This window comes from Triticum urartu, chromosome 1 (genome assembly GCF_003073215.2).
Source record: "Triticum urartu cultivar G1812 chromosome 1, Tu2.1, whole genome shotgun sequence".
NCBI classification, from domain to species: domain Eukaryota; kingdom Viridiplantae; phylum Streptophyta; class Magnoliopsida; order Poales; family Poaceae; genus Triticum; species Triticum urartu.
In genome coordinates, this window is record NC_053022.1 from 214,808,344 (window position 1) to 214,833,253 (window position 24,910).

General features: G+C 46.1%; 1 protein-coding gene across 1 annotated transcript; it reads left to right on the plus strand.

Moving 5' to 3' along the window:
• The first annotated feature begins 17,388 nt into the window (after nucleotides 1-17,388).
• Nucleotides 17,389-23,461, plus strand: LOC125554253 (protein RRP6-like 2). The gene is made up of 14 exons (XM_048717832.1): nucleotides 17,389-18,166; nucleotides 18,633-18,788; nucleotides 19,400-19,558; nucleotides 19,638-19,721; nucleotides 19,867-19,946; nucleotides 20,045-20,095; nucleotides 20,222-20,318; nucleotides 20,655-20,737; nucleotides 20,822-20,867; nucleotides 21,249-21,336; nucleotides 21,419-21,588; nucleotides 21,720-22,013; nucleotides 22,087-22,200; nucleotides 22,699-23,461. The coding sequence occupies exons 1-14, from the start codon at nucleotides 17,459-17,461 to the stop codon at nucleotides 23,299-23,301; spliced, it is 2,733 nt and encodes a 910-aa protein (XP_048573789.1). The 5' UTR covers nucleotides 17,389-17,458; the 3' UTR covers nucleotides 23,302-23,461.
• Nucleotides 23,462-24,910: the final 1,449 nt, after the last annotated feature.

The window sequence follows — 24,910 nt, forward strand, 5'->3', positions numbered from 1 at the left end:
ACCTGCAAACTAGTTTTGGAAGTAATCTGTGAGTCACGGGGACTCAACAATCTCACACCCTCGCGATCAAGACTATTTAAGCTTATGGGTAGGTAAAAGATATGAGGTGGAGTTGCAGCAAGCACTAGCATATATGGTGGCTAACTTACGCAAATGAGAGCGAGAAGAGAAGCAAAGCACGGTGGTGAACTAGAAGTGATCAAGAAGTGATCCTGAAGCTACTTACGTTCAAGCATAACTCCAACACCGTGTTCACTTCTCGGACCCCGCCAGAAGAGACCATCACGGCTACACACGCGGTTGATGCATTTTAATTAAGTTACGTGTCAAGTTCTCTACAACGGATATTAACAAATTCCCATCTGCCCATAACTGCGGGCACGACTTTCGAAATTTCAAAACCCTGCAGGGGTGTCCCAACTTAGCCCATCACAAGCTCTCACGGTCAACGAAGGATATTCCTTCTCCCAGGAAGACCCGATCAGACTCAGAATCCCGGTTACAAGACATTTCTGTTGGAAATATGCCCTAGAGGCAATAATAAAAGCATTATTATTATATTTCCTTATTCATGATAATTGTCTTTATTCATGCTATAATTGTGTTATCCGGAAATCGTAATACATGTGTGAATAATAGACACCAACATGTCCCTAGTAAGCCTCTAGGTGACTAGCTCGTTGATCAACAGATAGTCATGGTTTCCTGACTATGGACATTGGATGTCATTGATAACGAGATCACATCATTAGGAGAATGATGTGATGGACAAGACCCAATCCTAAACATAGCACAAGATCGTATAGTTCGTTTGCTAGAGTTTTCCAATGTCAAGTATCTTTTCCTTAGACCATGAGATCGTGTAACTCCCGGATACCGTAGGAGTGCTTTGGGTGCACCAAACGTCACAACGTAACTGGGTGACTATAAAGGTATACTACGGGTATCTCCGAAAGTGTCTGTTGGGTTGACACGGATCAAGACTGGGATTTGTCACTCCGTATGACGGAGAGGTATCACTGGGCCCACTCGGTAATGCATCATCATAATGAGCTCAAAGTGACCAAGTGTCTGGTCACGGGATCATGCATTACGGTACGAGTAAAGCGACTTGCCGGTAACGAGATTGAACGAGGTATTGGGATACCGACGATCGAATCTCGGGCAAGTAGCATACCGATTGACAAAGGGAATTGTATACGGGGTTGCTTGAATCCTCGACATCGTGGTTCATCCGATGAGATCATCGAGGAGCATGTGGGAGCCAACATGGGTATCCAGATCCCGCTGTTGGTTATTTACCGGAGAACGATCTCGGTCATGTCTACATGTCTCCCGAACCCGTAGGGTCTACACACTTAAGGTTCGGTGATGCTAGGGTTGTAGGGATATGTATATGCAGTAACCCGAATGTTGTTCGGAGTCCCGGATGAGATCCCGGAAGTCACGAGGAGTTCCGGAATGGTCCGGAGGTAAAGAATTATATATATGAAGTGCTATTTCGGGCATCGGGACAAGTTTCGGGGTCACCGGTATTGTACCGGGACCACCGGAAGGGTCCCGGGGGTCCACCGGGTGGGGCCACCTTCCCCGGGGGGCCACATGGGCTGTAGGGGTGCGCCTTGGCCTACATGGGCCAAGGGCACCAGCCCCAAGAGGCCCATGCGCCTAGGGTTCAAGAAGGGAAGAGTCCCAAAAGGGGAAGGCACCCCCTAGGTGCCTTGGGGGGAAGGGATTCCTCCCTTGGCCGCCGCCCCCCCTAGGAGATTGGATCTCCTAGGGACGGCGCCCCCCTTGGACTCCCTATATATAGTGGGGAAGGAGGGCCTCTCATAACACATCTTTGGTGCCTCCCTCTCCCTCTCCAACACATCCTCCTCCTCCATAGTGCTTGGCGAAGCCCTGCCGGAGTACTGCAGCTCCACCACCACCACGCCGTCGTGCTGCTGCTGGAGCCATCTTCCTCAACCTCTCCTTCCCCTTGCTGGATCAAGAAGAAGGAGACGTTACGCTGACCGTACGTGTGTTGAACGCGGAGGTGCCGTCCGTTCGGCACTAGGATCTCCGGTGATTTGGATCACGTCGAGTACGCCTTCCTCATCCCCGTTCTTTGAACGCTTCCGCGCGTGATCTACAAAGGTATGTAGATGCAATCCAATCACTCGTTGCTAGATGAACTCCTAGATGGATCTTGGTGAAACCGTAGGAAAATTTTTGTTTTCTGCAACGTTCCCCAACAGTGGCATCATGAGCTAGGTCTATGCGTAGTTCTCTTGCACGAGTAGAACACAATTTGTTGTGGGCGTTGATGTTGTCAACTTTCTTGCCGCTACTAGTCTTATCTTGCTTCAACGGTATTGTGGGATGAAGCGGCCCGGACCAACCTTACACGTACGCTTACGTGAGACCGGTTCCACCGACTAACATGCACTAGTTGCATAAGGTGGCTGGCGGGTGTCTGTCTCTCCCACTTTAGTTGGAGCGGATTCGATGAAAAGGGTCCTTATGAAGGGTAAATAGAAGTTGACAAATCACGTTGTGGCTTTCACGTAGGTAAGAAAACGTTCTTGCTAGAACCCTACTTCAGCCACGTAAAACTTGCAACAACAATTAGAGGACGTCTAACTTGTTTTTGCAGCAAGTGCTTTGTGATATGATATGGCCAAAGTTGTGATGAATGATGAATGATCTATATGTGATGTATGAGATGTTCATGCTATTGTAATAGGAATCACGACTTGCATGACAACCGGCAGGAGCCATAGGAGTTGTCTTTATTTTTTGTATGACCTGCGTGTCATTGAGAAACGCCATGTAAATTACTTTACTTTATTGCTAAACGCGTTAGCCATAGTAGTAGAAGTAATAGTTGGCGAGCAACTTCATGGAGACACGATAATGGAGATCATGATGATGGAGATCATGGTGTCATGCCGGTGACAAGATGATCATGGAGCCCCAAGATGGAGATCAAAGGAGCTATGTGATATTGGCCATATCATGTCACTGTTATTATTTGATTGCATGTGATGTTTATCATGTTTCTGCATCTTGTTTACTTAGAACGACGGTAGTAAATAAGATGATCCCTCATAATAATTTCAAGAAAGTGTTCCCCCTAACTGTGCACCATTGTGACAGTTCATTGTTTTCGAAGCACCACGTGATGATCGGGTGTTAGATTCTAGCGTTCACATACAACGGGTGTAAAACAGATTTACACATGCAAACACTTAGGTTGACTTGACGAGCCTAGCATGTACAGACATGGCCTCGGAACATAGAAGACCGAAAGATCGAGCATGAGTCGTATAGAAGATACGATCAACATGAAGATGTTCACCGACGTTGGCTAGTCCGTCTCACGTGATGATCGGACACGGCCTAGTTAACTCGGATCATGTTATACTTAGATTACAGGAGGGATGTTTATCTAAGTGGGAGTTCATTGAATAATTTGATTAGATGAACTTAATTATCATGAACTTAGTCTAAAATTTTACAATATGTCTTGTAGATCAAATGGCCAACGTAGTCCTCAACTTCAACGCATTCCTAGAGAAAACCAAGCTGAAAGACGATGCCAGCAACTACACGGACTGGGTCCGGAACCTGAGGATCATCCTCATAGCTGCCAAGAAGGATTATGTCCTACAAGCACCGCTAGGTGGCGCACCTGTTCTCCCTGCAGAACAAGACGTGATAGAGGCTAAGGTGTCCCGATGTTTCGATGAGATGGTGGCTATCGTTTTCTGTGGGAGTCGACCTTGACGATCCGACTACGAACGTGCGAGACGTCGCGCCTTAGCAATCGCTAAACCAACTTCCGAGGGTTATTGACCACGCCGGAGCACGATCAACCTGACCACGAGGGTCTGTTTCCTGCGAGCAAACGAAGAACAAGCAAGAAACTGAGATTGCAATCGGGATATTGCGAATATAAGATGAAAGCTTTATTGATCAAGGTGGGGTTCTGTGACGTCCTGGTCTGGTCGTTGGACACAAACGAAGTACGCGAAGTTGCAGCTATGGCGAACTTTTAATCTAAACAAAACCCAAAGTCTAAACGACGCCCTAAGGGCTGTATATATGGAGGAAGAGGGGGGAATTTCGTGGCCCTTGAGGGTGGGGTCCGAAACCAACCCTAACTCTTGTTTCCCCACACATACGGACTCTAAAAATAGCCTATACTTAAGTATTTCGAAATTAATACATGGGCCTGGCTCAATAATAAGGTGACGTAGCACCTAGAATAGCCTCTAGACGAAATTTATGAAGTGCCATCTTGTATATTTCGTCCAAGGCTTCATGCACTCCTTATGGTGGCTCCAAAGTCCTGAAGTCATCACTTGTAACTCCTGTTCTGATCCCCTTTCCCCTTGCGCATGCCATCAACTCCATTCGTGTTCTTGCTCCAATGTTCATCCTTCTCCAAGCTAGGACCTTCATTTGTAAGCAAAACAAATGTATCCAATTTAGGCAGCATCATAATCTCATGAACATTAGAATCATTACCAAGAAACGAAAGTACCTGGTAATTTAATTGGCGTGCGCGAGCTCTAGTAATTGGTCCAGTATATGTAACAGTAGGGGCTGTGGGTGTAACAATGGTATTGATGTCCTCATCATCCTCCCCTTCTTGAAATGAAGTCGTCCTCGACGGAAGCTCATCTTCCTCACCCAAATAAGGCTTCAAATCTGCAATGTTAAAAGTGGGACTAACCCCAAAATCTACAGGTAGCTCAAGTTTATATGCATTATCATTTATTTTCTCTAACACCTTAAAAGGACCATCAGCACGTGGCATTAGCTTTGATTTGCGCAGATTAGGAAATCTATCTTTACGCAAATGTAACCAAACAAGATCTCCAGGCGCAAACACAACATGTTTTCTACCCTTATCTCCAGCAAGTTTATATTTAGCATTCATACGCTCAATGTTTTCCTTAGTTAACTCATGCATTTTTAAAATCAATTCAGAACGTTCTTTAGCATCAAAATTAACCTCTCTGAAGATGGAAGAGGCAACAAATCAATAGGTGCACGAGGTAGGAAACCATACACAATTTCAAAAGGGCACATCTTAGTAGTAGAATGCAATGAACGATTATAAGCAAATTCAATATGAGGCAAGCATTCTTCCCACATTTTCTTGTTATTCTTCAAAACAGCCCTAAGCATAGTAGACAATGTTCTATTGACTACTTCAGTTTGTCCATCAGTTTGGGGGTGACAAGTAGTACTAAAAAGCAGCTTAGTCCCCAACTTAGCCCATAAACATCTCCAAAAGTGGCTAAGAAATTTAGTATCACGATCTGAAACAATAGTATTTGGCACACCATGTAAGCGAATAATTTCACGAAAGAACAAATCAGCAACATTAACAGCATCATCGCTTTTATGACATGGTATAAAGTGTGCCATTTTCGAGAACCTATCCACGACAACAAATATGCTATCCCTCCCCTTCTTTGTTCGAGGTAAACCTAAAACAAAGTCCATAGATATATCCTCCCAAGGAACACTAGGTACAGGCAAAGGCATATATAAACCATGAGGATTGAGTCGTGACTTAGCTCTTTGACATGTAGTGCAGCGAGCAACAAAACGCTCAACATCCCGTCTCATCTTTGGCCAAAAGAAATGTGTAGCAAGTATATCCTCCGTCTTCTTGACGCCAAAGTGTCCCATTAATCCTCCTCCATGCGCCTCCTGCAACAACAAAAGACGAACGGAGCTAGCTGGAATGCATAGCTTGTTAGCACGAAACACAAATCCATCGTTAAGAACGAACTTGTTCCAAGTTCTCCCTTCCTTACAATTCTGCAATACATCTTTAAATTCAGCATCATGAACATATTGATCTTTGATGGTCTCCAAACCAAATATTTTAAAGTCAAGTTGTGAAAGCATAGTATAACGACGAGACAAGGCATCAGCAATAACATTTTCTTTACCCTTCTTGTGTTTAATGACATAAGGGAAAGTCTCAATGAATTCAACCCATTTAGCATGTCTACGGTTCAGTTTTGCTTGACTTTTAATGTGTTTCAAAGATTCATGATCAGAATGTATAACAAATTCCTTGGGCCATAAATAATGTTGCCATGTTTCTAAGGTCCGAACAAGAGCATATAATTCTTTATCATAAGTAGAATAGTTCAGACTAGGCCCACTCAATTTTTCAGAAAAGTATGCAACAGGTTTCCATCTTGTAATAACACACCTCCTAATCCAATTCCACTAGCATCACATTCAAGCTCAAAAGTCTTATTGAAATTAGGAAGTTGGAGTAAAGGAGCATGTGTCAACTTATCTTTCAATACCGTGAAGGCTTCTTCCTGTGCGGTACCCCAAACAAAAGGCACATCCTTCTTTGTAAGCTCGTTGAGAGGTGCAGCAATGGTGCTGAAATCTCTCACAAAACGCCTATAGAAACCAGCGAGGCCAAGGAAACTCCTCACTTGTGTGACCGTTTTGGGCTGCGGCCAACTCTCAATAGCTTCAATCTTGGCTTTATCAACTTCAATTCCCTGTGGAGTAACAACATAGCCAAGAAAAGATACTCGGTCGGTGCAAAAGGTGCACTTTCCAAGGTGGTTCCAAACAAACGTGCATCACGTAGAGCAATAAAAACAGCACGTAAATGTTCCAAATGTTCCTCCAAAGATTTGCTATAAATCAATATGTCATCAAAGTAAACTACCACAAATCGTCCAATGAAAGCACGTAAAACTTCGTTCATTAACCTCATGAAAGTACTAGGTGCATTAGTTAACCCAAAAGGCATGACTAACCACTCATATAATCCAAACTTAGTTTTAAATGCTGTTTTCCATTCATCACCCAATTTCATACGAATTTGATGGTATCCACTACGCAAATCAACTTTGGAGAATATTGTAGAGCCACTCAATTCATCAAGCATATCATCTAGCCTAGGAATAGGATGACGATAACGAATAGTAATATTATTAATGCCTCTACAATCAACGCACATACGCGACGTACCATCCTTTTTCGGCACTAAAATGATAGGAACAGCACAAGGACTAAGGGATTCGCGTATATAACCTTTGTCGAGCAGTTCTTGTACTTGACGCATAATCTCCTTCGTCTCCTCTGGATTGGTACGGTATGGTGCACGGTTGGGTAGCGAAGCACCGGGAATTAAGTCAATTTGATGCTCAATCCCTCGAATAGGTGGTAATCCCGGTGGCACGTCTTGTGGAAAGACGTCAGCGAACTCCTGCAAAATGTTAGTGACAGCAGGGGGCAAAGAGGAAGGCACGTCCTCGAATGAAAATAATGCCTCTTTGCACACAAAAGCATAGCAAACAGATTTGCTGAAATCTAGCTCATCAATATCAGATTTGGTGGCAAGTAAACATGCACTTTTCAATTTAATTTCAGAAACAACAGTAGATGGTTTATTATTAGGCTTCATTTGGTGCTCAAATTCTTTTGCCACAATCTGATTTTCACTCTTATTTGTCTCCTGTTTTGCTTTATTAGCTCTATTAATATCATCTTTCAAAATGGAATCAGGAGTCATAGGAAGCAAAGTAATATTTTTATCGTTATGAACAAGAGTATACTGATTGTTTCTACCATGGTGTACATAATTTTTATCAAATTGCCATGGTCTACCAAGTAATAAGGAACATGCTTGCATAGGTACCACATCACAATCAACATAATCAGCATATGTAGAGATACTAAAATGCACACGAACAGTACGTGTTACCTTAACCTTGCCGCTGTTGTTGAACCATTGGATGTAGTAAGGATGTGGATGTGGTCTTGTGGTGAGAGATAGCTTCTCCACCATCTCCATGCTAGCCAAGTTATTGCAGCTCCCTCCATCTATGATCACGCGAACAGAACGTTCCTTCACAACTCCCTTTGTATGGAACAAATTATGCCTCTGATTTTGCTCAGCTTGTGTAACCTGCACACTCAAAACACGTTGAGCAACTAAACATTCATACCTGTCAGCATCTTCAGGAGCCATGTATTGCGTCTCATGATCAGAATCGTCTCCACCGTGTTCGTCACGTGTAATAAGAGCCAAAGTCTCCTCATCATAGTCACTAGCGGACTCATACCCACCATCCTCAGTAACAATCATCACACGCTTAGATGGGCATTCCCTCGCATAATGACCTCCACCCTTGCAACGTCGACAAATAATATCATGTGTTTGCCCTGTTGATGCCATGGATGAAGAAGAGCTCTTTGCAGGCCCAGAAGGTGTGCTCTTGGCAGATAGTGGTGATTGTGCCTGCTTTATTGTATCACGGTTGGAGGTGGCAGCCGACGGAGGCGGTGGCACCTGATGGAGGTGCTGGTGTAGTGGAAGTAGAGGATGCACGTGGTGTCCATGATGAAGGTCGACCTGCAGAAAAATTAGTTCGCTCCAACGCATGTCGATCCTGCACTTCACGTTCAGCTTTACAAGCAAGATGGAATAAACGAGTGATATTAGTATACTCCTTATACTCTAGAATCGTCTGAATCTCTCTATTTAATCCACCCATAAAACGTGCAAGCATAGCTTCATTCTCCTCAACAATACCACATCTAATCATGCCAGTTTGTAATTCCTGATAATATTCTTCTACAGAATTTTTTCCCTGTCTTAAGCGCTGCAATTTTTGAAGTAATTCACGTTGATAATATGGTGGAACCCAACGAGTACGCATAGCAGTTTTCAAAGCAGCCCAAGTAGCCGGAATAGGATATAATCTACAATGCTCAGACCACCAAACACATGCAAAACTAGTGAAAGCACAAACAGCAGCAGGAACACGTCTCTCCTCGGGATATTGTAAACATGTAAATCGTTGTTCAGTTTCTAACTCCCAAGTAAGATATATATCAGGAACATATCTACCCTCAAATGGTGGAATATTCAATTTTAGTTTAGGGCAGATGGTCATGATCTCGTACCTGAGGATGAGCCTACCATTGCCATATTTGCATGTGGACGACCTGGTGGTTGCTGTGCTGGTGGTTGCACGTAGTTCTGATTTTGATCAACCTCATCCTCGTAATCTCCCACATAATCATTCTCCTGCACATCAGCAGTAGGAGCCACAAAAGTATCAACAGCAGCACCAGCAGTTTGGCCAGGATGAAGAGGGACACGGCTCGCTCGTCATAGGGCTGTTTCCCGACGTGGAGGTAGTCGTTGTTGTTGTTGTTGTAGAGGTGCGGCAGGAGCAGCCGGTGGTGGTGGTGGAAAACGCGAAAGCAATTCAGCAAACTTGTTATCGAGCTTTGTTTCAAACGTCTTCTCCATGCCATCTATCTTCTCCATGGCCTCTTCAAATCTGTTTATCACATCTTGCACCTGTCCATTCATCATTTGCTGAAAACGTATCATGAAGCTCCTTTCGTCAAGTTCTCCCAGTCAGTCTCGTCGGCTTGTGATCCTGGCATGGTTAGCAGCAATAGAAACACACAAGAATATGATCCTACAGACTACTAACAAGTGGTGGTGGTGGCGGGTGTCACAAATCCGTCAAGCAAATCTCAAATTCTTACCAGTTCTTACCCAGCAGCAGGCGGTGATCGGCAACCGTTGTAGTCAAAACTCTCAAAAGCTTGGATAGAGCGATTGCCAGGGAGAGTCAAACGCACGACGTAGAGGTATGTGGAGCTGGGAAGGCTTATAGTATGGTAGCAAAAAGGGTCAGCAATAATCAATTCAGAGATGCAAAGTTGAATAAACGCTCAACGACGGTACTGTGCTGGTCCTAGGCTAGACCGTGCTAGAGACGCGAGCCTAGAACACTAACAAAATCACGGCGCTGCACGTAAATAAGGGAAAAGCACACTCTGGAACTTTTTTTCGCTCTTTTTTTGCGCTCCTTTTTTTTGCGCTCCTCTTTTTTTTGCGAAAAATCACTATAATGGCGAGTGTCTCAAAACTCTTCCCTCGTCAAACTGATAGGATGGGCACATTTTTTTTTTCGGAAATCAGGGCAGCGACGACGAAAAAGTGCGACAAAAAATCACTATGATGGCACGTGGCTCAAAAGACTCAGAAAAGCCTAAAAATAGGATAGGGAAAAAAATTTGCCCGTGAAAATTTTGGCCTAAAAACTGCCCGGGGGTCTCCAGATCTTTTTTTTCCAAGACCTACGCAGGCAAGGAAACACGAAACGGAATTTAGATTGATCTCAAGAACAAACCTAATATGAGAAGAACTCGGATTGGTGGTGGATATATGGTTGTGGTATATGGCAGCGGTGGTGGTATATGGTAGCGGTGGTGGTATATGGATACAGATTGGTGGTGGTATATGGATACGGATTGGTGGTGGTATATGGATATGGATTCAGAGCGGTGGCGGATAAGCAAAAGTGGTAGATGGGCGATGATGATGGTGCGGCGGCGGCGTGACAACTTATGACCAGAACTCGAAACTCTAAAAGACTAGACTCTAAGACCAGCAACTTGACACGACGATGCAACCGCAAATTCAACAAAGCAAAAACCCTAAAAAGATTATGCAAAGGCTCAGATTGGTTCGGATATGATGAACTAACCCTAATTTTTTTCTGGCTTTTTCGTGGACTGTAGGTATGAAGAACAGACTCGATCTAATCTACGAAAAACTGTAAAATCTCACCGAGCAACCTGGAAATCTGATACCACTTGATAGAGGCTAAGGTGTCCCGATGTTTCGATGAGATGGTGGCTATCGTTTTCTGTGGGAGTCGACCTTGACGATCTGACTACGAACGTGCGAGACGTCGCGCCTTAGCAATCGCTAAACCAACTTCTGAGGGTTATTGACCACGCCGGAGCACGATCAACCTGACCACGAGGGTCTGTTTCCTGGGAGCAAACGAAGAACAAGCAAGAAACTGAGATTGCAATCGGGATATTGTGAATATAAGACGAAAGCTTTATTGATCAAGGTGGGGTTCTGTGACGTCTTGGTCTGGTCGTTGGACACAAACGAAGTACGCGAAGTTGCAGCTATGGCGCACTTTTAATCTAAACAAAACCCGAAGTCTAAACGACGCCCTAAGGGCTGTATATATGGAGGAAGAGGGGGGAATTTCGTGGCCCTTGAGGGTGGGGTACAAAACCAACCCTAACTCTTGTTTCCCCACACATACGGACTCTAAAAATAGCCTATACTCAAGTATTTCGAAATTACATGGGCCTGGCCCATTAATAAGGTGACGCACACCTAGAATAGCCTATGGACGAATATTATGAAGTGGCATCTTGTATATTTCGTCCAAGGCTTCATGCACTCCTTATGGCGGCTTCAAAGTCCTGAAATCATCACTTGTAACTCCGTTCTTGATCCCCTTGCGCATGCCATCAACTCCATGCGTGTTCTTGCTCCAATGTTCATCCTTCTCCAAGCTAGGCCCTTCATTTGTAAGCAAAACAAATGTATCCAATTTAGGCAGCATCATAATCTCATGAACATTAGAATCATTACCAAGAAACGAAAGTACCTGGTAATTTAATTGGCGTGCGCGAGCTCTAGTAATTGGTCCAGTATATGTAACGGTAGGGGCTGTGGGTGTAACAATGGTATTGATGTCCTCATCAGGGCCCACTCGGTAATGCATCATCATAATGAGCTCAAAGTGACCAAGTGTCTGGTCACGGGATCATGCATTACGGTACGAGTAAAGTGACTTGCCGGTAACGAGATTGAACGAGGTATTGGGATACCGACGATCGAATCTCGGGCAAGTAGCATACCGATTGACAAAGGGAATTGTATACGGGGTTGCTTGAATCCTCGACATCGTGGTTCATCCGATGAGATCATCGAGGAGCATGTGGGAGCCAACATGGGTATCCAGATCCCGCTGTTGGTTATTGACCGGAGAGCGATCTCGGTCATGTCTACATGTCTCCCGAACCCGTAGGGTCTACACACTTAAGGTTCGGTGACGCTAGGGTTGTAGTATATGCAGTAACCCGAATGTTGTTCGGAGTCCCGGATGAGATCCCGGACGTCACGAGGAGTTCCGGAATGGTCCGGAGGTAAAGAATTATATATAGGAAGTGCTATTTCGGCATCGGGACAAGTTTCGGGGTTCACCGGTATTGTACCGGGACCACCGGAAGGGTCCCGGGGGTCCACCGGGTGGGGCCACCTGCCCCGGGGGGCCACATGGGCTGTAGGGGGTGCGCCTTGGCCTACATGGGCCAAGGGCACCAGCCCCAAGAGGCCCATGCGCCTAGGGTTCAGAAGGGAAGAGTCCAAAGGGGGAAGGCACCTCCTAGGTGCCTTGGGGAGGAGGGATTCCTCCCTTGGCCGCACCCCCCTAGGAGATTGGATCTCCTAGGGCCGCCCCCCTTGGACTCCCTATATATAGTGTGGGAAGGAGGGCCTCTCATAACACATCTTTGGTGCCTCCCTCTCCCTCTCCAACACATCCTCCTCCTCCATAGTGCTTGGCGAAGCCCTGCCGGAGTACTGCAGCTCCATCACCACCACATCGTGCTGCTGCTGGAGCCATCTTCCTCAACCTCTCCTTCCCCCTTGCTGGATCAAGAAGGAGGAGACGTCACGCTGACCGTACGTGTGTTGAACGCGGAGGTGCCGTCCGTTCGGCGCTAGGATCTCCGGTGATTTGGATCACGTCGAGTACGCCTTCCTCATCCCCGTTCTTTGAACGCTTCCGCGCGTGATCTACAAAGGTATGTAGATGCAAACCAATCACTCGTTGCTAGATGAAGTCACTAGATGGATCTTGGTGAAACCGTAGGAAAATATTTGTTTTCTGCAACGTTCCCCAACAATTTCGACAATTGTAAAACAAGACCAGCAAAGCCGCCCGAATGTGCCGACAAATCCCGATAGGAGCTGCACATATCTCGTTCTCAGGGCACACCGGATGAGCAATCCGTACAACTAAAACCAGCCCTCAAGTTTCCTCGAGGTGGCGCTGCAAGGGGCTCTAGTTTGGACCAACACTCAGAGGAGCACTGGCCCCGAGGGGGTTAAAATAAAGATGACCCTCGAGAGAGCGACTCCCAAGGGAAAAGTAGGTGGTGGTGAGGCAAATGGTAAAACCAAGGTTGGGCCTTGCTGGAGGAGTTTTATTCAAAGCAAACTGTCAAGGGGTCCCCATAACACCCAACCGTGTAAGGAACGCAAAATCAAGGAACATAACACCGGTATGAAGGAAACTAGGGCGGCAAGAGTGGAACAAAACACCAGGCATAAGGCCGAGCCTTCCACCCTTTACCAAGTATATAGATGCATTAATATAAACAAGAGGTATTGTGATATCCCAACATGTCCATATTCCAACATGGAACAAACTTCATCTTCACCTGCAACTAGCAACGCTATAAGAGGGGCTGAGCAAAGCGGTAACATAGCCAAACAACGGTTTGCTAGGACAAGGTGGGTTAGAGGCTTGACATGGCAATATGGGAGGCATGAGATAGCAAGTGGTAGGTATCGCGGCATATGCATAGCAATAGAGCGAGCAACTAGCAAGCAAAGATAGAAGTGATTTCGAGGGCATGGTCATCTTGCCTGAGATCCCACAAGGAAGAAGAACGAGTCCATGAAGAAGACAAACGGACGTAGATGAACGGATCCTCACAACTCCAAAATGAAACCGAAGCTAACGCGAGAAGTAACCCAGAAAGAAGCAAACAACATAGTAAACAACCATCACATAATCATGGCATGATGCACAACAAGTATGATGCATGTCCGGTTTTAATGAGGCATGGTATGGCAAAGTGCACAAGCAATCCTACAAATTAAGTGGAGCTCAATATGCAACGAGTTGCATATTGGCGAAACACCACATGACTTATTTAGTTCTCTCTCGGTTATGTACTCAACAATATTAAATGTTGATTATCATGGCAAGAGGTGGAGCAAATGGAAAACTACCTATCTAGGCAAGTTTAAATGAGGCCGGAACAACAAACAACAAGTCCAGAAAAACCTCATGTGCAATATTTTAGGTTTGGTACTGTTCTGCCCTAAAGCATAATTTAGAGTTGTTAAACATGCAAAGTAAAGTCACCATGTTAAACTAGGCATTTTTCCACCCCATTTGCATATAAAGTTTATTAAATTCAGAGTTACGGTTATTTAGTTATGAATTAAAGCATTTTAACATGTCAATAGGCAAATTAATGCAAACAACAAGTTTAAACATTTTAAACATAGATGAAAGTTGGGTATTATTAAACTAGACAAAATTCTAGACATTTTACATATAAAGTTTGTTTTAATCCGATGCACGGTTAATTAGTTAGGATATGCATGAAGTGCAAGGGTGTTTTTGCAAAACTGGCAGTCTGTGGATAAATAGGAAATTCGTAGATCTGGAAAAACATGAACGGGCCGAATCTGGCAGGCTGGCCCAACATGAGAAAAAAAGGAGGGCGCACGGGGGCGGCCTAACCATGGGCTTCGGCCCAGTCAGTGCAGCAGGCCAGGCTTGCGCTGCTGGATCTGGCACGGGTGGCCTCGCGCTGGCCTGGCGTGGTCAACGCCCAGCTGCAGCGATCGACGCAGGGGCTGACGAGGCATCGTCCTGCTCGAGCAGAGGCGAAGCAGAGGGGACGAGCAAGGGGCCGGTGACTGGGAGCAGAGCTCCGGCGAGCGGGGCAAAGGGACGGCGAGGTCTCGGGCGTCCGAATCCACCAGACCGAGACGAGGCAAGGGGCGCCCGAGAAGGCAAACGGCGACAGCGACTTGAGCAGCACGAGGCTGAAGATGGCGGGGCGCGGCGGCGTGAACGTAGAGGCGACAAGCTCCAACGGGGAAGCAGCTGGCGGCGCCGGCTTGAGAGGAGGCCGTCGACAAAAATGGCGGGGACGGAGCAAGGCGGCGACAACGCGGGTCTCAGGGAAGTAGGGTGCGGGAATTGGCGACGAGGAGCTCCGAGTCGGCGGCCGGGGTCCATGGAGGTCGCTGCTGCGGCTGTCGATGGCGGATCCCCTGCTCACAAAAAGAGAGAAAAAGCAGGGAGATGAGAGATGGAAACAAAAGGAGCACGGGAAGAAGAAGAAGAAGCAGGCATTGGCGCTCATCTCCGACGAAGCTTGCCGGCGACAAAGTGGCACGAGGCGAAGGGGATCGAGCGTAGAGGCGCAAGAGGAGGAACTCGGGGCTGCTTTGGTGCCGCGCTGCTGCTTGGGTGAGGCAAGGCGGCGGCTGGATGGATGTGCGGTGGAGGCAGAGAGTGGAGGCGGAGGGGATTGGATCGGGCGAAACAGTGGAGGCGCTGGGTTGGGCGATGGGGATCCCGAGGAAGATGTGGCGGCGGCGGGGTGAGGGACAAAAAGCCTAGGTTTTAGGGATTGGTCTAGGGTTGGATTATATATAGCAATAGGATTTTTGGGTAGGGGCTAATCCGGTCCATCTGATCTAAATCGGACGGTCGAGAAAAAAAATAGGTAGAGTGTCCAAATAAGAAAACGGTGATATTTTAGGGACGTTTGGAGATGATCCGGAACCAACGGTGACGACTGCCCGGGTCGGGTTCGGAACAACTTTCGGACGCGCGCGAGGGGTTCATTGCACTGATGCAGGGGGGTAGGCGAACAAGGTCAAGTGTGGTTGGACTGAGAAGAGAGAGGGGAAGGAGTGCAGCCCGGCGACTATTTCCGGAGACCGAAAACGTCTGACATATGACCGGCTATAATGCCGCTATATGTTTAACGGTTGGACTATCAAACGGACTCCGAATGCGATGAAATTTGGCAGGCGGTCTACCGACAACATAACAACACCGCACGCCAACTTTCATCCCATTCCGAGAACATTTTCCGGACACTTATAAAATAATATTTGGGACATGCCGCGGGCGTGTGCAAGGGTGTCTGGGCTCAGAACGGACAACGGAAGAAACTAGGAGACCGAGACGGATGCAAGTTTTGAAAACATGATGATGCAATGCACATGATGACATGGCAAGATGCAACACGTAAGCGAATGACATGGCAACGACGATGAATAACTTGAAGACACATGGCGCAACGGTCTCGGGGCGTCACACAAGGCCACAAGGAGGAAGAAGGAGTGCAACAAGATCAACTCTGCACCTCCCAGGCGACCCCGTGCCCATGGGCCTCGAAGACCCCGTGCGCACGGACTACATAGGAAGCTGGCGCCGGAGCACCCCGTGCGCACGAGCTTGTACCGTGCCCACGGGACCCCGTGCGCACGGGCCCAACTTACCCCGTGCGCACGGGCCCATCAGGATGGACGACTGTGAGCTTCTGTTGGGCCTCCTCTTCATCCCCTCCATCCACCTACCTATATATTCCGTACCTAGACCATTTGTTACGGATAGCAAAGTATATGAAATGATTATGTGAGCTTTGCTCCTTGTACCCATTCCTCTAGAAGATCATGTCCTCCTAAGGGAGAAGATCCACTTGTGGATATCAAGACCCCCACATGTGGGAAGGATCCCATCACAGGATCATCAAGACCTCTCTCCTCATAGGATTGGGATGAACTAGTATCTTGTATCTTTCCTTTGTTGTTCTTGAATCATTGTGACCTCCTGTATGTTCTTGGATCTAGCATATGTGTGATTGGATCTAGTCAATTGAGTGTTTTCTCTTGTTTTTCCTCTTGTGTTCATCTTGCTCTTGGGGATTCTCCCTCCAATTCGTGAAAAATCTCCACTTAGGGTTCCACCCTACGACACCATTGGAGGCCAAAACCTCCATCTAAGAGAAGATCCCGAGGGATATCAAGACCCCCTCGGAGAAGGATCTATCTAGATCATCAAGCCCCCATCTCCTTTGGATTTGGGATGAACTTTACCTTATATCTTTTTTTTGTTGTTTATGTACCTTGTGGATTTTGTGTGTTTGATTGTTTAGTGTATGTGTGATTGGATTTGTTCTTGAGTGTTTCCCCTCGTGTTCTTCGTGTTATTCATTAGATTCCCTCCATTTCGTGAAAGATCGGCCCCTAGAGTTCGACCCTACATCTATTTTGAAACGGAGGGAGTAGGTCTGAATCCTGGGAATTTAATGTCCCTGAGTTTATTCTCTCACACCAGGTAAACAATCTGGCCATTATTTAGTGAATAAACTTGTTTGATTTTGATATAGCTTACCACTCATGCCAAGTGGTATTTAATGATTAAAGTTTTTTTTGAACTTAAATGATTAAAATTGTTATGATAAAAAAAAGAGGGTCTTGATTTGGAGAAAATAACCCACAAATCCACAATTCCTGTAGTGGAGCAAAGATCGGATCTGAAAATGTAATCGCATTCGTGTGCTCGAACCGTAAAGCACCAGAACCGCGTACAGGAAGGAGGCGGAAATTCAGCACGAAAACCACGCAATAAATAAATAAATAAATAGAAAAGGGGGCGGAAATTCACACATAACTCGCAACAGGCCGCTCCCGTCTTTCTTCTTCTGCCATAAACCCTAAACCGCTAGCGCCACTTTCCCCACCCAACTCGCCATGGAAGCGGACGAGGCCCCTCACCCACCGCCGCCGTGGAAGCAGAACAAGTCGGCCGTGGCCGTCGAGGCCTCGTCGGGCTCGCTCGCCTCCGCCGCCGCGCGCCTGTCAGCCCGCTCCCGCGCGATCCCTCCGGCCCGCGACTTCCATTTCTACAACAACTTCCCCTCCTTCAAGTCCCCCGTCGCCGCCGCCGCCGCCAGGGCCGAGTCCTCCCTGGGCGTCCTCGGCGCCTCCACGCTCCTCCCCAAGCAGCAGCAGCAGCAGCCGCCTTTCCCCACGGAGGACCTCGACGACGCCTACGACTGGCTCGTCGCCCGCAATGACGACCTGCTCGAGATGTTTGCCGCCTCCGCGGACGAGTTCAAGGCGCTGCGGGAGAAGGAGGAGGCCCAGGGACGGAAAGTCGCGGCAGAAGAGATGGCGGGGGATGGGTTCCAGGTTGTCTACGGCAAGAAGAAGAAGAAGGTGGGTATGGGAGAGGAAGGAGTTGGCAGAAGTGAGGCCTTTGGATCTTCTGGTTCGGTGAGGATGGCCACCATGGATAGGGCTGCAGCATCAGGGCCAAAGCCGAAGGTGCCCTTCCACATCCCCACCATCCCACGCCCACAGGACGTGCACCGCATTGTGGTGGACAACACGAGCAAGCCATTCGACCATACCTTCCTTGAGCGCAGCGATGACGGTGCCCGTGCCATACACCCACTGGTTAGTGCTTCCGCACATGTTTATTCTAATCTCACACCACACCTTCCCCTCAACAATTCAAGATTAATCTGTTCAGAAATTTATGATGAAATCATCCATGGAAGGTGCCAAATGAGCCATTATTGTTTAGTGAAGCATGCAGTAGATAATTTATTTATTGCATTTGCAAGATTATCAAGTGTTGCACATGAACGGTGATTAGTTTTCTCAACATCTGGGAGTATAAAACCTTAAATTAGCTGGTACATGACTATTGAAATGTGTTAGGTAGTGGAGACTAGATGTCATACGAGATTGTGTGAATAAAAGAAAATAACATGAGTATGGAGGAATGAAGAGTCAGCAGTGTAATTTATCTAATATCAGTGTTTCTTCCAGAGAAATTGGAGAGAACTGCTGTTTTCTTTATTCTGCATGCATTTATCAAATGTGAGCAGAGTGGTGTGACGCCGCTGTCTCATTGCAGGAAAAACTCCCCATGGAGCAACTATTTGACAGGCGTGTTCCTGGAAGTGAGCCATTAGAGCCACCTGCTTTAGATGACACCCCTTTTACATTTGTTGAAGACCGGAAAACCTTGGAAGTGTTGGTGACAAAGCTGAAGAGTGCAACTGAGTTTGCTGTAAGTAACAGTACTAGTAGTATCTATCGGTTTTCTTGCTTCCACTTTATAGAAATGCAGTATTGTTCTTGCTTGTGCCTCACGACTCAACTAGCTGTCTGGTTGACTATATGAATATTCAGAAGTCTAATTACGTTGCTATTAGTACCAGAGTCACAATTCTCATTGCAGTGCTAGATCTATGTGGGAAGTTGGGCCTTTCCTGCCTGCTAGAGTTGTTAAAGCATGGACGTTGACGATTAAATACTCATATTGATATGACATGCTGTAAATATTAAATAGCATTGTTAAATAGTCATATTCGCATGCCGTGCTTTAGGTTTCATTACTTACCATCATCTTTCTTGCCTTGTTTCACTCCACCTTTGCTGCCAATGGTTGTTTCTGCCCCCTACAATTTTCTCCATTGTCAGTGTAGTATGCATCCAGCAACGCAAATTCACAACTTCTGCCGCAGGTTACACAGAAATGTAGCATGCTCTGCAGTCTTCTTTTGCCTCCTAACTACTGTCTACTGCTAACTATTGTCACTGTGTACAATTGATTTGTTTTGTGTCAGGGTACTCTAATTACGAACTTAAATCAATTTCCATTTATTTTTCTGTTTTCAGGTTGATTTGGAACACAACCACTATAGGTCTTTTCAGGGTCTCACCTGCCTGATGCAGATTTCAACTAGAACCGAGGACTTTATTGTAGACACTCTTAAGCTCCGCAATTGTCTTGGTGAGAACTTGAGAGAAGTTTTTCAAGATCCAACTAAGAAGAAGGTACACCTTGCTCTTTTGCATATATGTGTTCTTGCTATTGTTCAAAGTCCAGTTTCTCATCGCTCTCATGGGAAAATAGGTAATGCATGGGGCAGGTCGTGATATAATATGGCTTCAAAGAGACTTTGGAATATACGTGTGCAACCTTTTCGACACAGGGCAGGTATGATTCAGCATAGATAAACAGCAGCATGGCCCTAGCATCCAGTTCAGTTATTGTTTTCTTTTATGATTAAATTATTTAGTTAAAATGGCCGTTTTGGTTTTCTATAAATTAAAGCTTGACCTTCTCATCAAAATGCAAATAGGCTTCAAGAATCTTACAAATGGACCGCAACAGCCTGGAGCATCTTCTGCAATATTTCTGTGGAGTGACAGCAAACAAAGAGTACATACTACTTCTTATTCTAGAGTACATTTTTCTTATACTTGCCATGTCACGAATTATATTCTGAAGAGCATGACTAAGACATACATCTCTTGCAGATATCAGAGTGCAGATTGGAGGCTGAGGCCACTTCCTGATGAAATGACCAAGTACAGTGCTTTGAATTCCTCTTGGATTAGCTTTGGATTGCCGCATTTTGTTCTTCCATTTCTTATTTACTCTGCCCTCACTAAATATGTCCATCAAGTGTGTCTGATTGTGACTATGCGTTTCAGGTATGCTAGAGAAGATACACACTATCTGCTCTACATATATGACTTGATGCGATTGCGATTGGTGAATGAGTCTTCAGGCGATGATCTTCTTTTGGAGGTAATGTTTTTTGTTTGTTTTGCTCACTAGTCTTTCCTCGTTTGATTGTTTGATGGTGAAGTTTCTTTTACATGCATTGTTTGGTATTCTCTGCCTCTGGCAGCAATAGATTTTGTTGTTGACAATTTCTATGCAGCATCTGATGCAATTGATTGTGTGCTTGAATTTCAGAATGTGTGCCTTAGAACTGATGTAAACTTGTGTATTGAGGAACACAAGCACATTCTTTTGCTACCACTTTTGTTACTTATGGATTGACTTAGTGACTTCAGTACCTGAACTTGTGTGGACCGTAGAGCATACAAGCAAGTAATCAGATGTCTGCCATTACTGCAGGTTTGCAAGCGCAGCAATGGAATTTGCTTGCAACTATATGAGAAGGAGCTGCTGACTGATTCATCATACCTTTACATACATGGGTCTGTATTTCTCTTGGTTTACCATGTTTTTGTTCTAGAAACCATTCAAGCAGTGTAATGTCATTTTTTTTTATGTAATTGCAGGTTGAAAGAAAATGACTTGAGTGCAAGGCAGCTGGCAGTTCTTGCTGTAAGTACTTTTCCTGTTTGAAGTGTTTGTGATTCTTCTTGATACTGGCATCTTGATCATTGAGAAGTTTTCTCCACTTGGACACATACACTGCGTTTTGCTGAAAATGAACAGAGTTCTTCCAGACCCCATAGTTCAGTCCTTGTGGATGCTTTCTTATTTATACTACACTGTTGTAAGTTGTGCCTGGTTTCTTTAACTCCAGATGATCTACCTTAATGAAAAGACATTTTAATTTTATTTATGACATTGTTCTGTTTTGTGTTTTATGCCTCTGCTTGCCTAATGTGCTAGACTGCTATTTGTGACTACCTAATACTCAGTTATAAGTTGAAATGAAATCATTCCTACCATTCCTTATGTAGTTGTTTCCCATCACAGGGTCTATATCAATGGAGAGATGGCGTCGCTCGTGCTGAGGATGAGAGCACTGGTTATATATTACCCAATAAGACTCTACTTGAAATAGGCATTGCTCTTTCCTAATCTATGTACATTGCTTACATGCGTGAGTTAGCCTGGCTAATTTATCCTTCGAATTTGGACTACAGCCAAGCAGATGCCTGTGACCACTGGGAGGTTAAAAAGAACAGTGAAGTCAAAAAATAAATTTCTTGAGCACTATCTCGGACATGTCATTACTATCATAAGGAATGCCGTCGCAAATGCCGATGCTTTTGAAAGTATAGCTGAGCAACTGAAGAAGGGAAGGCTGGAAGAGGTAGTTCTGGTGATCTATGTTTAACTTATCTATTATCATTCCTTTACTGTTGCAATTTGTAGGAACTAACTTCTCAGAGATTTACTAAGGAATCTGGGCTGCTTTTCATACTAACGCATCATTTTGTGTAGTTAATGGCGGCAGAAGCGAAGGACGGCAGTGAAGACAGTGAAATGATTCCTGCCGTCGATGCTGATAGTAATGAAAGTAATCTTCAGCTGATTGCTGAACCTGATGTAGCTCCCACAGTGATTACAAATGTCCATACTGCTTCTTTCTGTACCGGGAATGTTACGAGCGGAGCTTCTTTAGGTAATTTGCAACTAGATAACATCACACCTGAAACCAGGAGCTTTGGGGCGTTGCCAGGCGCTACCGGGCAAGCAGATACAGTGATACCGAGCAATGGTGGTGGTCAGCAGCAAGTAAGAAAATCATTTGCCTTTGTTTGCTATATTTCTTCTGCTGTATCAGTATCTAAACAGCTCCATTGTTCAGGTAATAAAGGCAACAGTTCAAGTATTGAAGAGACCTACGGCTTTTGGTGCTCTGTTAGGAAAACCCTCTACCGCAAGAAGGCCAAATCTATTTCCAGGATTTTCAAGTGACCAGGTATTGGATGTTTCTGCTCTGTCCTTTTTTCTCTTTCCTCCACTGTAGAATTAACAAGTGATGGAGATCTTGAATTAATTTACTAATTGTGTTCGAACTGTGGGTGTACCCCAAACCCCTTGCCTACATGGGATACCTTTGGTACATTGGAAAATAAGTGCATGTAAATAAATTAGTTATGACTTCTGTTCCAAAGAGATAAACCAAGAGCTCCCACTTTACTCAAGTAATTAAGGGGCAAGATATGGAATGGTATCCTCTTTTTGCGAATTCCCTTTGTAGTCTCTATTCTCTCTATATAGCCACATGGGGTAAATGTCAATGTCTCAGTATAGATGCTACTTGAAATTTGTACCAAAGTTCTCACTGTGGAAAGGTTGGTGACTTGTCTTCATTATGTTATCTTTGTTCTGATTTTTGGATGCAACAGAAAGCACTTTCCCGCATTAGCTTTCCCTAGTAATGCTTGACTTTGCTTGGCTTGTGTTACAAATGCAGAATAAAAGCAAGGTGGAGAAGATCAAGTCTTCCGTGGTACTGCCTTTCCATCATTTCTCAGGCGGTGCAAATCCCCCAGCAACTAGCCCTCCAGTAGCAAAATCGTCGGAACATGAAGCAGAAATCATGTGCGAGGATCCTGTGTCTCGGATGGAGGAAGTGATTCAGCTGGACACTGGAACAGATGACCCAGAAAACGGCAACGCAGATGGACAGAGCGATTGCAAACCTGGAGACACCGATGTGTCTAGCTCCCCTCCTGAGCCTTCTTCTGGCATCGAGCAGCGCTGCAGATCCCTCAACGAGAGCAGAGACCTTCAACAGAAGCACCAAGCACCGGAAGAACTGGAATTTAATGATCAGCTGAAGGCCTTCGATTACGCTGAAGCTAGAAAGAATACTTCATTTGGAGAAGTTAGATCTGAGAGAAGAAAGGACAATGCAGTGGCCAGCGCTATCAATGTGGATTCTGGAGATAAACGGAAAAGTTTGAAACAAACCCCCGGTGCCGGTGGCGGCGAAGAGGATGAAGGGAACTTCCAGAATCCACGAAGGCGACAGGCTTTCCCACCTTCTGGCAACAGGAGTGCTACGTACCATTAGTTAGTTGAGAGATGTACTATCCGACCGAGGCATTGTATTTGTAACCTAAAGAGTACAGGGGGAAGTGGAACAACGCGCATGATTTGGCATTCGTCGGTAAGTCATTGGAAATGCTCTTATGTGAGATACTATGGAGGCCTGTTTGATGACCAACACAAAAGTGATCGCCTCCAACCTTCTTCTGGTTGTTTGATTAACACACAAGAAAAATTCTCATTGAAACAAGCAAACTACTATGGCATCCATTCTCATGGAAACCATGCAATTAATTCCCGTCTTTATTTTTATGTATGTAATTCCTGTTGTCCCAAGAGTCCGATTATTTGCTAAATCCAGGATGCCTGATAGAGGCGGGCGTGTTGATGATGCCATGTATTTAGGGTAGGGTCATAAGCCTGATCTAGAGTAGAGTCATAGGCCTCTAGAGTAGAGTCATAGGCCTGACCTAGACGCCCTATCCAAAGACATTGCTCTAGAGTCAAAGACATTTGAAATACAACAGGAGATACCGACTGAAATCACTTTGGAGTGCAAGCCACTCAACCAGCTATTCCACTCGGATACCCTAATTCTACTCGACCAAGATAGAGTCACTCGACTATATGAAGAATCACTCGGAGTACAGAAGATCTAAAGCCACCTAGGATGGAGGGGTCTAGCGCACTCTATATAAGCCATCCCCTCCTCTAGCACAAGGGTTCGCACCCCTTGTAACTCACACACACATTCCAGTCGACAAGCCTCTGGGCACCGAGACGTAGGGCTGTTACCTCCTCTAAGAGGGGCCTGAACTTGTAAAACTTGTGTGTACGACCTCACCGTAGCTAGGACCTTGCCTCCTCCTTCGTACCCCATATCCTTACTGTTAGACTTACTCCCACGACAGTTGGCGCCCACCATGGGGCAGGCGTCTTAGCGACTTCCGGCGAGATTGCGGTTTTTTGATCTCCATCAACATGGTTTCCAGCGGTGGTTTGGCTTTGGGCCACGAGATCCAACTCGGCGCTCTCATCTTCGTCGCTCACGTCTTCGCTTGGCTTCAAGAAGCCCCTCTCGACGTCGAAGCCCTTCCCATCCGTGGGGCGGCTCACTTCCGCGCGAGTGCCTGCGGCGTCCTCCTGTGGCAGCCGTCGACCCAGTATCGGTCGGCTCTCGCGGCGTCCACTCTCCCCGCTGTACGCCCCCGCAAGCGGTCTGGTCGGTCGCGGCTCCAGCGATGGGTAAAGCACGCGGTGGCTCGCCAGTCGGCCACCCCTCAAGTTGTGGCTATCGAGCCTGACGAATCCCTCTACGGACCATTCGACTGGTTCGGCGGACACTCTTTTCGAGCGCGGGAGCAGCGACCCTGCGTCGGAGGTCCTTATGGCCGACTCGCCTCGCAGCCCGCCTAGGTTCCGTTGCGGCGGCGGCGATGGCGGCGGCCGCCCATCGCGTGGTCACGAAGAATATCATCCTGAAGCCCTCACTTCGGAGCAGAGAGAAGAGCTGCATCGTCGCAACGTGGAGGCGCTCCATACCCCCATCATTAGGGAGACCTCTGAGGCTCAGGCCTTGGAAGCTACGCGCCTAGCTACCTTAGTTGAGCGCGCGTGTCTGGAAAATCTCCAAG